The following is a 13,517-nucleotide window of genomic DNA, read 5'->3' as shown; positions in this document are numbered from 1 at the left end:
GATGGTTTTATTGCATACTGTTCTCTGTAATTGGATTATTTTGAATTGCAATTTGAAGCAATCTAAAATTGACAGTAGAATATTTCAATTATGCAGTCCTTAAATTTATGTAGAATTTACATTGTCCAAGTTAAGATTGAGCCACTCAGGTATTATGTTTCTGGTCAGTGGAAGGAAGAAGGACCACAGTGATTTGTCTTGATTTAAAATAGGCACCTGCGAGTGTAATTATTTTTGACACATCTGTCTTTTGACCAAAAAAAAAAAAAAAAAAGTATTTTTCATAGTAACTTTTAGAAAACGAGATCTGGAATTTCAGTAGGAGTGGAGTTCTATCACATGCTTCAGGTTTTTTTTTCCCCCTCCACTGTGAAGTAGTAAAAGAGGGAAGATGCTATTTTTATAGGCAAATTCATTTTGTCTTGATGTAGAAGTATGGCTTCCTTAGAGAGCTAGGACTCCCAAAGTTGACATGGTCAGACTTTATTTACACATTTAAAACAAACATAAGTCTACTTATGTCAGACTGTTTGTTTTTGTTCACACACAAATTCTAAGAATCTGTTGCAAGTTTTTTCAAGTTAACCTTTTAATGGTTCTCTTTGTACTTCTACTTGATATTGATCTAATACTCATTAGGGTGTGGGTAAAGTTCTTCTAGAACTAAACCGAAGTTTAATTTCAGTAATTTGCTTTCCCTGCTGGGTGATTACTACATTTCATGGCTTTATATGAATTCAGTTCTGCATATAAAGGAGAGGAGAATATTAGAGCAGAAGCAGTTTAGAAGTGCTCTTTCATTCCATTCCTCTCGTAAAGTTTTCCACCTCCTTCATATATTACAGGTTAGCAATGTTTATGATAGTAAGGGTTTTGGAAATAATAGATTTAGTATTGAAAAAGTGTTTTTTAAATCTATTTTGTTGAATAAAATTCATGTCTTAACGTTTGTATGCTTTATCACAAGAATTTGCTATTTCATTTTAGGTTTAGTCCGTATTTCCGAACCAAGGAAAAATTGTACCTCAGTTCAGTAACCTATAGCAATATGATTGAGCCAAAACAGTGTTTCTGCCGTTTTGATTTAACAGGCACGTGTAACGATGATGACTGTCAGTGGTGAGTTCTCTTTATTTTGATTTCTTTTGATCTAAATTTGTTGTCTGATTCAAGACGGAAATAGGGATGGTTTTCATTTCTTCAAAAGGTCTGAATTTGTGATCCTATGGACAAGTTCTAGAAAAAGTTAAGTTTAAATACCCTGTTTCAGGTACTTGGTTGGCAGTAAAAAATAAAAATTTTGTGTCTAAGCCACGAAGAAAGGAGGCTTTTTAGATAAGTTTGTTTTTTCTTTAAAGAAAAAACGCAGTATAGACTGAAATATTTCACCCTTTGTTTGCCTTGTAGTTTAGACAGGGCTCCTCTTGCTTTACACCTTCATTATGGTTTGATGTTACGCTGAAGGTTTGGGTAGTAATTGGTAATGTTAAGCACAGTAGAAAAGTATTGTGATGTTAATGGATGTAAAGCTTATAACAAGTATTAAATGAGCTTGTAAGAAGATACTATTATAGTGGAATTCTGGTTTTCCAGGAAAATACTGGCTAAGATATTCCGTTCCTTTGAAGCCTGGTGTTAAATAATCTTAAAAAATAGTTTGTTAAATGGTGTTGCAAAGTATATTTTAAAAAGTTGGTGGAACAAATGGATATGAATTAGTCTACACTCTCCTTGGAAGCTTCTAACTACTAGAAAAATACTACAGGAGTGCACTTCAGCTCCTTTTTTGCCCTTTTTTGGTGGCAGAAAGCTTTCACATCATTTTGTAGCTGTTATCATCAAACCATACTTTGAATGCTTCAAACAAGGTTACAACTAATTCTTGTGACTAATCTGTTTGAACCAGAAAGTTCTAAATGAGTGTGTAGAGGCTTATTCTAACGAGCAAGACTGTACTGAAATAACAGAGACTAGGGTTAAGTTATTGATGTAGGCTTATGTTTAGAGAAGGCCCAGAAACATTTAATGAAAATTTCAAAGCAGATTATATTGTTTTACATGGGTATCATTTTCTTTAAGAATTACCTGAGCATGTACTAAAAACAACTTACTAATTATGGGCCTTATTAAATTGTTGCTATGATAAGTATTTAATTGCTTATTTGTTTGTTTTAGGCAGCACATGAAAGATTGCACTCTGAGCCGAAAGCAGCTGTTTCAGGATATTCTTTCTTACAATTTAGAACTGATTGGTTGTTCAGAAAAAAGCACAGATGAGGAAATCAGCACTGCCACAGGTTTATAAGAATCTTTTGCTTACTTTCGCATTTAAAGATTTATTTCTGAAGGGAATGGCTTTCATTAAAGCTCTGGGAGCAAGTACTTTGATGTAAAGCAGCATGTAAGATACTGCTGTATGGGGGGAGGGGGAAATGTTCCTCTAATTGTCCAATTCAGCACTCAGGAGTGGGTTACCTTAATGTCTTTACACAGAGGAAAAAACCGTATTGATTTGTGGAGTGTTTCACTCAAAGGACTGGGGGCTCAGAGGATGGGGGCAGGACTAGGGATAAAATCTTGCTCTATTTCCTTAGTACTTTTTTGTAACTACTGGACTGATCTGTTTCGGTGGAGCTGGAATTCTAAGATAATGCTGTTATGGTATAGGCAAGTTGAACATGAGAGCTTGTTCAGTTTTTGATTTGTCATCCAGTGTGTTAAATTACCTTATCTCTTGAAGCAGTCATACTTCATGAATGTTGTGTTAAATTGCTCTTAAGTTGCTTATCTATTTTCATTTGTGTTTACCTAAGATACAAACTTATTTCTTGTTTCTTATATTCTTGTTTCAGAAAAATATGTTGAAAAACTTTTTGGTATAAATAGAGACCGTATGTCAGTGGATCAGATGGCTGTTCTTCTGGCTAGCAAGGTCAATGAGAGTAAAAGTCACAGTAAGTAACTTCCTTGATAAATTAAATACAATATAAGCTTTTTAAATTCTATAGGTACCTTATTGACTTCCTAAACAAAGAATATTCCTTTTCTGTCTCGGTTTGTTAATTATGCTTGTGGTAGATTAAAGATGACACTTTAAGTACCTAGTGCAATAGCTTTGGAGTCCAGTTTGAAAATGTGACTTATGTGTTAGAGAATAACAGATTTGAAATGCTGTTGAAACTTAAAAATTTTGCAAGTGCAACGCATATACATTTATAATCTTTATCCTTAAGGACATTTTAATCTTAAGTACAGAAAAGTAAAATAATTTCTACTATTGTTTGTTTGCAGCGCCTCCCTTTACAACATGGAAAGATAAAAGGAAATGGAGACCGAAGTACTGGAGAAAACCTCTATTAGATAGTAGCAGCAGCGAGGAGGAACAGTCTGTTGGCCCTATTAAATATGGTAATCCAGAAGTGTGGCATCCATTAAAAAAAAAAGTGGGAAAAATACCTACAAACCTCTTCCCAACGCTTAATTCTTAAAGTGGTTCTTAAGAAAACCAGTATTTTCTGTAGTTCTTTTGACTTCCTCATACTTCCTATATGCAAATATTATTTTGCATAATTGAGTCAAGGTTGACATTAATTTGTCATACTGGAGACAAAACAAATAACTAGTATAATTTGAGATTGGAAGTGTAAATGGAACCTCTGCCTGTTTTTTAAAGTGAACAATTTATCTGTAATGTTCCAGCTTTACCAAAGGACCAAGTTAGACTTTTTCCATAGAACTGTATATAAAAAAAGTGAATCTTTGTTTTATCTTAAATTTGTAGAATTAGTCTTTAGTGTGGTGAGGTCATTAGGGAAAAAAGAAGTTCGTCTTAAACATTAAACCAAAGCAACGTTTACTGCTATTTATTTTTTAAATATGGCCAGTTTTCTACATGTTAAAAGTGTCGCTCCTTGTATGAATTCTAATGTGACAAGTCACTTCTGTTTTGAAAAGATTTTTTTTGTTGTTTTCATTTGCAGCCCACCCTACAGAACACAAAAAAAGAGTTCCAGCTCTTGATGCTGTGGTGACTCCAGATGATATCCGATATTTTACAAGTGAGACCGATGATATTTCCAACTTGGAGGCAAGTGTCCAAGAAAACCCTTGTAATGTACAGCTTTGGATTAAACTTGCATACAAATATTTGAATCAAAATGAAGGGTAAGTCTGCTTTTTAGATATTAGATTTGCTTTTGTGCTTTACCCACACTGCTACAATCAATTTTCCTTTCTGTTGCTGAAGAACTTTCTTCAGCAAATCCACAAAATTATTACATAAAAGCAGGTTGAAAACAATAGACTTCCTACTGTATGTGGTATGGTGTATGATTAATAAATTACAATGGCAGTTGATCTTTTGTTAGATTCTGATTCAGAACGGAAGTTGGTGGAAAGCAGAGCGGGAGAAATAATTGTTTGAAAAGTGTACAACCTAATGTATTCCTGAGATTAAAGTGGAATGCTGTACTTCCAGTGTTAAAGTAGGGGACCAATAAGATCGCATCAGTTTCTCCTCTTCAGAGTAAAAATGGTTAGAATAATGTTTGAAGTGACATCGATCAGTAAGATTTCTTGCAAGAATACTTCTGCTATATGGTTTTATCCATGTAGTAATTGTCCAGTTGAACAGTTTCTTCATAATTTTTTCTCTTGCATTTCTGAGTTTCTCTAGCTTCTTTCATCAAATTACTCTGCAGAGTATGACAATTTCTATTGGCAATCTGATAACTTCAGCAGGAATTCTGTCAAAATGGTTTCATTCTACAGAATGACGTAAATAGTGAGGTACTAGCTTCAGGCAGAGGAGTTGTGGGGAGACCAGCTGTTGGAAGGAGGAAAGGGAGTGGAGAGGAGTAGCTGTTCTAGAAAGTAATGTGTAAACAGATAATGGAAAATGTTAGATAACTTTAGGTGTATTAATAGCTGCTTGAACACTAGAATGGAGGAATGTATGCTGTGTGCTGTTTGAATTACTATGTAACAGTAACAAAATACTAGCAAAGCATGGAAAGGCCAGTGCACAAGGAAACTGCTACCAGCACATGGCTGACTGAAGAGATGTCTTTTCTCAACTAACTTTTTTTATTTTAGAAGCAAAACAAAACAAAACAAACAAACAAAAAAAAACAAAAAACAAAAAAACAACAGGGCCTAATGGAAAAGGATGCATCCTTTTTCAGAGTACATCCTCCCCAAGACCATGTCAGTATTACACTTAGTGGTTTTGTGGATAGCACTGGTTCTAGGCTTATCATGATGTGCTCTGCTAAGAGAAGGAGTACAGGGGAAGGTTTGAGTCCTGTACATAATTGTTTTAGTTTTACTTTGGAACATGTGTTCTTCCTCTTATAAATGTCTTTGCAAATTAATTTCTAAAGATGTTCTCAGAATAAATGTGGTCTGAAAAGATCTCAAAAGCTTTCTGTGGTTTTATGGAGGTTTGTTTATATATTGAAGCTTAGCTCTGTGGTTTGCAATTTAGTTGCTTATTTAAACTAATCTTGTATTATTTAATTATTGTGAGATGATACCAGTCATCTCAAAGTAAAATCAACTTTTTTTAGCGGCTTAGAGGTAAATTTATGACATTCAAAGAAACCTGGAATAAACGCTGTCCTTGCTGACATATGAAGTAAAATATGTAATAAAAAAGGAAAAAAAGAAAAAAGTTCCAACTTTTAGCCTTGAAATTACTTTTCAGGTTTGAGCCCGTATGATGTGAATACCTTTGTATGATTGAAGCTTGGAACTTCTGCTTCTGGATAAATGATACCTATTCTTAGTTAAACTGGCTTGTTTTTTTTTTTTTTTTGGGAAAACTGATTTTTCTATGCAGTCCAGTAATTTCATGTAATAACCCTTGAAGAATGAAAACTTGCTGAAACATTGAAAGCTTCATAATAGGAAAGGACAATACATCTTTAAAGAAAAAAAGATAGCTGACTGTAACTTCCATTCTAATTATAAGCATCCACTTTCCTATTTTATATTGATTTAAGTCCTGAAACAAGAAAAAAGAAAAGTAGGTCTAATGCTTATTTAAATTTTCACAGCTCATCATCTGAGTGTTTGGATTCTACTTTAAATGTTTTATCTCGAGCTCTTGAGAACAACAAAGAAAATCCAGAAATCTGGTGTCATTACCTCAGACTGTTCTCAAAACGAGGAACAAAGGAGGAGGTACAGGAAATGTGTGAAACAGCAGTGGAATATGCCCCATCCTATCAAATCTGGTGGACAGTAAGTAAAAGATAAAACTGTATGTGTCAAGTGCTTGATGTAGGTATGCATTTTCTACTGTAGAAAATGTTTGTTAGGGAAAGTATGAAAGGAAAAGTTTGACTTGAAAAAGATGTAGTGTTAGTTTATTTAAAACCTCTGCAACACTGTTCAGAAAATGAAGTGATTCAAAGTTCTGTTTGCAGGATATCTTCAGAAATTACTTAGGCTTGCAAAATTTAAATAGTCACAAAGATGCAGAAAGTTGTTCTTTAACATTTTAAGTGTTTTGTGTGAATTAGCGTGAAGATTCATTGTGTGTGGGGGAAGGTTTGGTTCATAAGGTGGTAAAATACATTATTCAAAGTATGCGATTCATGAGATATTAAACTTTATCTTGAAGCTTTTGCAAGTATTTTGATTTTTTTTTAAATATGAATTATTTGTCTCTAGTTCTTGAATTTGGAGAATTCCTTTGATGGAAAAGACTATGTATGTGGGAGGATACTACAGTTCCTAATGGAAGTGACAGAGGGAGAAGAAAATCCCAATCTCTTGTCCTTCCAGCTTCTGGAGACTCTCCTGTACAGAGTTCACTTAAGCCTGTTTACAGGAAGACATCAGAACGCTCTTGTTCTGCTGCAGGTAACTTACAAGTTATCACCCCAGGTTTTGACTTCATACCTTCATCTTTCTTATGCATGTGGCTTCTAGTATGATCTTTAAAAGAGCTGTTACTTCTGTTTGCTGAAGGAATCTCCTAGGGAATTCTATTTTAAAGTATTTCGTTGTAAAATTTGGGTATGCCTTTTTTTTTGTTACCTGTTTTTTGTTGCTTGGGTTGCTAATACACAAAGTTTATTAACAAAGGAGGGCTAAACCTCAATACTTACCAAGGAATTGCTTTGCATTTTGATTTCTGGTAAGCAGTAGAGCAGTCCTGTGAGGTACTCAGATGTTTCATGTTACTACAGAAATGATCAAATCAGTAACTTTTCGCAAGAACATAGCGTGATGTTATTTTGCATTACTGTTCCTGCTCCAGAACTTGATACATTAATGACATGTTAGTGATACAGTGAACTCCAAAGTCTTATCTCAGGCTTTTATTGTGGCTGGGAGAGAATTCAGGGTGCTTTTACTGTTCTGTAGTCTGTAGAAATTGTGGATGACAGTGAGTGCTGAATACCAGCTTCCACTAAAAGTTGGAGCTGCTATTTCAACTGCAAGCTTTTCATTCTTACCGGCAGGTGGCACCTGTGGCCTGCTACACCTTAAAATATTTTTCTTGGTTGTGTGGTGTAAGGCTGTAATGTTTTTTTTTCTAGCTCCAGTTTAAATAGTAAACTGTAATGCTGTGTTGACTTTCTCCAACAGCTATTCTAAACACAGCAGTACTGATAAATTAAACTATGAATGTTTGACTGAATGAACAAAAAGAACAGTGTGGAAAAAAGTATTTGTTAACCTGAAATGAAAATCCAGAGTATATGAGGGAAGAACATGGGTTGTTTTCCCTTTCCCAAAGTATCGTAACAAAACCACATTACAGGTGAACACTAAAAAAAGGTTTGTAGTTAAAAAGACTATCTCAGGGAGAGGTTATTTAACCACATTCAATAAGAGATGATTTCTAAGTATAAATGTTATTTCAAATTGAGTAGTAATACTTCTCTTCAAAAATTTGAAAGAAAAATTCATAATAATCTTGAAGGGTGAATAAGCAAAACATTCTGGAATGTTCAGCTTTTACCTTGTACCTTATAAGTTAAGTATCTTGTAGAATTTTGCCTAAATTTGCAAGTACTATGACTCCCTTGAAAACGTGTTCTTTGGTTGGGCTGCATTTGTCCAAAAAAAAAAGTTGGCAAATCGCTAGCCATGTGAGTCTATTCTGTTTAGGAGCAATTGTGTTTAGACTGTCTAATTGCTTGTTCTAATGATTTTATTTGGGATCTGCCAATTTAAGTGGGCTATTCTACTTTTCCATGTGACTTTAAGAAAAGATAGTGGAAACATTTCTTAGATACAGGGTACTGCTTCTGATTTTCCTGACCAATGTCTCTAGAGATGATAGTGCTTTCAGGAGTCTTGAAAAGCTGTGACTTAATAGCTGTCTAACTAAAACTTAACAAAACAAAACGCAACAACAACAAAAAAAAACACAACCAAAACCACACAAGACCCTTAATAGGGTATAGCAAGCGGTATCCAACTCATACGTGAGTTGTCTCCAGAGGCAATAAATAATTTGTATGTAACTGGATGTAAGTGTCACAGAATTAAGCAGACAGACGTTGGGAGATGCATGAATTCAATGTCTTTGTTCCCCCTTCAAAATAATGATCTTAGCAGTTTTTCCTAAAACTAATACTAGAAATCATGTAGCTGTGTATTACTTGAACATAGTCACATATTCATTCAAAGCCAAATCTAATCATGATTGATAGCATGAATTATTTCCTGTCTTTTCTGTGGAAAAGTTTTGAGAACATTAAAACTACTCTTCCTGTTTCTTCTTCTTATTCTTAGATCATAAAGATTTTATATTTAAAATATATAATGCATTTCTTCTGATCTTTACAGAATGCCTTAAAATCAGCAAATGAAAAGATAATATCAGAACGCCTTACTGTAAGTGATCGTTGCTTGGCTTGGCTGGCTTACATACATTTAATTGAATTCGGCATTCTCCCAGTCAAGTTCTATGATCCAGCTAATGTCGGTCCTTCAAGGATAATGAACAAAGAGCCATTTTTAATACCATGGCAAACAGTTCAAGATGTGAAGACTGATCCTGATACGCTGTTAGCGATGTTTGAAGGTAAGATTAAGGAAGTAAATTGCTCACTGCATTACTCACTTCTTACATATCAAGAAATGTTATACTTCTGGAATTTCATGGCAGTGTGATATTGCAGCTATGTTAAGTCATTGGGATTAATCCAGTGAATATTTCTCCTTGATTTGGACAGAAGAGCGAGGAAAGTCCATGTTTTAGGTACTTAACACGCAAAATTTTTCATGTATGATCAAAAGCCATAGCTTTTGTCCACGAACTGTGATACTCCATCAGGATAGAGAGGAGTGCCTTGTGCTAGTATGGCATTGCTTATTTTTGGAGGCTGAAGAAAGCATAAAACCAAACTTCTGTGGTCGTTCCCTCTCTTCTTCTACTCCATCCCCAATGGGATGTCTGTTGAGAAAGTACTTTCATGGAAGATTAGTGTGCTTCCTTAAAAGAGGCAGAGCAGAGTGTGTGTTTGTCTGCATTTGGAGTTTAAACTGAGTAACTTAAAAGATCTCATGAAGGTAGTAGAAGAAATTGAATTGATTTGTGGTGCTGACAGAGGGAGACTTTACATTAGCATTGTTTGTATGTCAGTACTTGGTGTTAGCTGCACCAATATTGAATTGCTTGTGAGAACATAACTATGCTGCAGACAGTAATGCAGTGTGCAAATGAATATTCAAGCATAACCTGGAGGAGTGGATGTAGTCTAGACATAATGTGGTGTTCAGTATTGGGTAACTGTGTATTTCTTAACATAAAAAGAGAATTAGCACATATTAGCTGTTGTCTCAGTAGAACTGATTTCAGCAGCAATCCTGTGTATACTGGAATGTAGTTTTAAATAGATGGTGATAAGCTACTCTGTGTAATGTAGCTTTAACACTTCATTGATGGGATATTTCCTGTTCAGTGGGTTTGGGTTTTTTGGTTTTGTTTTTTTGCTGTTTTGTTGTTGTTTTAGATGAATGAGGAATAACACTTTTGAAAGACTTTTATCATTGTCTCAGAAAACTTTGCTTCTGTATTTTTGTAGTTGTTAAAATATAATTTTTGTTAAAAGTTTTGAATACCTTTGACATTAATTGAGGTCTAAGGTCTTGATTTTTACATTGTTGTTCTGAAGATGCAGTCAAAACATGTACTGATGAGAGCCTTGAGGCTGACAAAAGAATAGCTGTCTGCTTTCCACTCTACAGAAACATGATAGCTTTGTTGAAGCTTCTTGAAAGGTAAGTTGTTTCAAGACATTTTTAATAAGGAGTACTCACCTATGTGTCCTTGAAAACTTAACTGTTACTTTTATTCAAGGTGGGAATCTGCTGCAGAACTTTGTAGATCTTTATTGGAGCTCTGCCCTAACAACTGCCCACTCTTGGAGAGTATGGCCACCTTGTACGTGCAGATGCAGCAGAGCGACAGTGCCTACCAAGTGTGGATTGGAGCATTTGAGAAGAATCCTCAGAATGCAGAGGTCTTTTATCAGTTATGTAAATTCCTTATTTCACAGGTAATGCCACATCCCAAAACTCCTTTTGTTGGTCTGCTGGGTTTATAAAGTTTGGGTTTTATGTGCAGTTTCAAACATGTAGGAAATTGATTGTTCTTAACAATATTTTTGTAATGTGTAGTTCTGCTTTAATATAGAATTGGCAAGATTAGTGACGTTACTTAATGTAACCAAAGTAATTTTATACAGTGCTAAATCTGTAGCTCAAATTGTTCACTCTAATGCACTGTTAATCTCCTTATTCAAGAACATTAGACAGCAACAGTAAACTCACTCTGTAATATGTTTTCTTCTACCTGCTGACTTTCCCTATTAGGTTTCATTTTTTGAGAGAATGAAGGCAAAGGAGCGTTACAGAGAGAGACATTGCTGGTTATTGTGCTTAAATTGTTCTTGTCATCTTCAGGTTGATGTCTAATATATTTCTTTATTTAAAAAAACAGGAAAGGTCAGGCAATGTTCTTCCACTGTTACAAGATTTTGTGGGAGCTTTCTTTGAGAATACCTACCAACAGCATGATCCCATGGATCTCTTAAGGTATGTATGCAATATTATTTTCTGTTGAAATTTTGGTAATACTGGCATTTTCTCAAAAAATTAAGCAGTCTAGGATTCTTCTGCTTTTAGCTCTGGCAGATTTTGCTAAGACTTCATTCAATTATGGTTTGGTGTTTTCTAAGCATTATAGTTGTTTGTGTTTTTATACTAAATTGTAAAAGCATAAGAACTTACAGGTGAAACAGCTAACAAATTTAATCTGTGGATGTGGGGAAAAAGGAATGCGATACATGCATGCTGAAGCTTTTTTTTTCAAAGTTTAGAGCTTAAAACTGCATACTGCAAACTTCCTATTTAAGCAATTGTGAAAGCCCTCAATCCAGAGGTCCAGTATGCTTTTAATCAACAGATTATTGCTGAAACGGTACATGTTGGTAATTGGTCTGCTGAAGCTCCACCTGAATTTTTTGCACCTAATTGATGATAGTGAACCTTGTGTATTTCAAAACTTCAGGAAGTCTGTCAAAGCTAACTGCCTTTGAAGGCCTTCAAAGGAAGACCTTCTTTGTTAAATCTTACACAGATGAGACTGAGAACTTCTTATGTGTTAGGTTTTATTCCTGCTTGTGTTTGTTTACATTGAATGTAGTGCTGGCAATGCAGTGTAGATGTCTATAGGTAGATAATTATATCCTAGGTTTTGATGTATTTTATGAGGGGCAAGGTGGGTGGTGGTGGTGTCTGAGATCGAGAGAAACATTTAACCTAGAGCCTAATATTGTAAACCACTCTGTATATAAACCATTTCTATTTTTTATGTAATGTTCTCTAATAAATCTTTTATCTGGATAGAGTTAAACTAATCTCTAAGAAAAGTAGGTGCGTTCTTAATACATTCTATGAATTGTATTTTTAAACTGTTATGTTCGTGGAGGAATCTTCAATGTTAGAAGGATATTCTCTATTACTACTACTTCTTCTCTTGTAGATATCTCCTGAATTTTCCAATGCCAATTGAATTTACAGCGCCTCTCTATAAAGAACACCTTACAGATGATGTTGTAAACCAGCAAATCCCATATCTGTGGCAGATATACTGGTGAGGCGTTTTACAGTATTTCTAAGGAACAGCTAGTAGGTCTGAGTAAACTGAGTTTTCAATTGCAGAACATTCATTATTTGCCCAGACATGTGTCACTTGAGGTTCTTTCAATAAATGATCTGCCAGTGTTCAGAGAAACAAACTGGCTGCTGCAAAGCATAGACAGTTTTATGCAAGTTTTATGCCAACTGCGCAAGTGGCTATTGAGTTTTTCAAGTAAAGGGGCAAATGTGATGCTTCAGGTGATGACTAAGCATTGCTTAGAACTCCAACACTTTCAGCTTTCAGTTGACGGTGAACTTTTAAACAGGTAAAACGTGTTTCATTTCAAGATAATGCCTAAGTTTTAGATTAAGTTACCTCAATGTTAGTTTATGGTATTGTCCATGAATTCCAACTAAGTGTGTGTGTGTGTATATATATCTATATCTATATATATTTAAGAAATACTTATTTCTTTGCAAGTTCACTTATTAGATTTCAGTACTTACACAGTGAAGTATTGTTAGAAAGACGCTTGAGGTCACTGTTTCGTCATTAGTGACTTTAACTTAAGGTCACAGGAGAATCTGAGCTTAGGCACTCGGTCCTAAGAGGAAGAATCGGTGCTTTTGAAATATGTGTCTGTATTACTTTTAACACCACTTTCAAAATTCATTTCAAAGAGTGGCTGTGTTGGTTTAGTTCTGCTACACAGTAAGTGTTTAGGGATTTGGGCCTATATTTTTCTTCTTTTCAAGGTGCAGGTGGCAAAAGATATAAAAGTTGACTTTTACCAGGTGAAAATAGTGTGAGATTACTAGAGCCTTAAAAGATCAAGGGACAATGTTTTGCCCAGAAACATCATTCATCTTATATCTATATAAAAGAAGTATAGACATATGTCGTGCACACACATATGTACAGACACACACACACATATATATGTATAGAGCAAAACTAGTAAATAGTTCCTAGTTCTTGGAGAAAACAGGCCTAGAATCAGGCACTGATTATGTTGCTCTAGTCAGCAGAGTTCTGTAGGAAGGTTGTTGAAACAACCCTACCGTATTTTGCATTTCTTTAGTCTTCATGCTTTTTTCTCTTATGACTTACTGGAAGTCTTAGCTTTTATTGTTAATTTACACCTTGAAATGAGGATTGATAACTGAATCTTAGGCAAAAAAGTGTCTCCTGTGTTTGGTGAGGTCCCATATACTGTTCTGACTACGTTTCTTTGAGGGAGCTGGTTTTAGTTTAGTTTTGACTATTTTGCTTTTTTCTTTTTTTTCCCTCTGATATGATCAGTGTGTTCCAGAACACTTACTTTTGTTGTGAGTTTCATGTCGTTTCTCAAGTGGTCTCTTGTATTACAACTTTGAAATTTTATTATTCTGGTTCTTTCCAAATGGAA

At 34.8% G+C, this 13,517-nt stretch overlaps 1 protein-coding gene across 2 annotated transcripts in view; it reads left to right on the top strand.

The window, feature by feature from the left end:
- Positions 1 to 13,517, top strand: part of ZFC3H1 (zinc finger C3H1-type containing) — a 40,874-nt gene that overhangs the window by 20,929 nt on the left and 6,428 nt on the right. For both annotated transcript variants that reach the window (XM_027455578.3, XM_027455579.3), the window contains exons 17-28: positions 988 to 1,119; positions 2,176 to 2,297; positions 2,853 to 2,954; positions 3,292 to 3,408; positions 3,981 to 4,164; positions 6,057 to 6,243; positions 6,676 to 6,867; positions 8,809 to 9,046; positions 10,140 to 10,245; positions 10,325 to 10,523; positions 10,967 to 11,061; positions 12,011 to 12,121. In XM_027455578.3, the coding sequence (XP_027311379.1) occupies positions 988 to 1,119; positions 2,176 to 2,297; positions 2,853 to 2,954; positions 3,292 to 3,408; positions 3,981 to 4,164; positions 6,057 to 6,243; positions 6,676 to 6,867; positions 8,809 to 9,046; positions 10,140 to 10,245; positions 10,325 to 10,523; positions 10,967 to 11,061; positions 12,011 to 12,121 (1,785 nt within the window). The remainder of the gene's footprint in view (positions 1 to 987; positions 1,120 to 2,175; positions 2,298 to 2,852; positions 2,955 to 3,291; positions 3,409 to 3,980; positions 4,165 to 6,056; positions 6,244 to 6,675; positions 6,868 to 8,808; positions 9,047 to 10,139; positions 10,246 to 10,324; positions 10,524 to 10,966; positions 11,062 to 12,010; positions 12,122 to 13,517) is intronic.

The sequence above is a fragment of the Anas platyrhynchos genome, chromosome 1 (genome assembly GCF_047663525.1).
Source record: "Anas platyrhynchos isolate ZD024472 breed Pekin duck chromosome 1, IASCAAS_PekinDuck_T2T, whole genome shotgun sequence".
NCBI lineage: Eukaryota > Metazoa > Chordata > Aves > Anseriformes > Anatidae > Anas > Anas platyrhynchos.
Note: the sequence above shows the minus strand (reverse complement) of the source record. Positions and strands in the feature narration are given on the sequence as shown.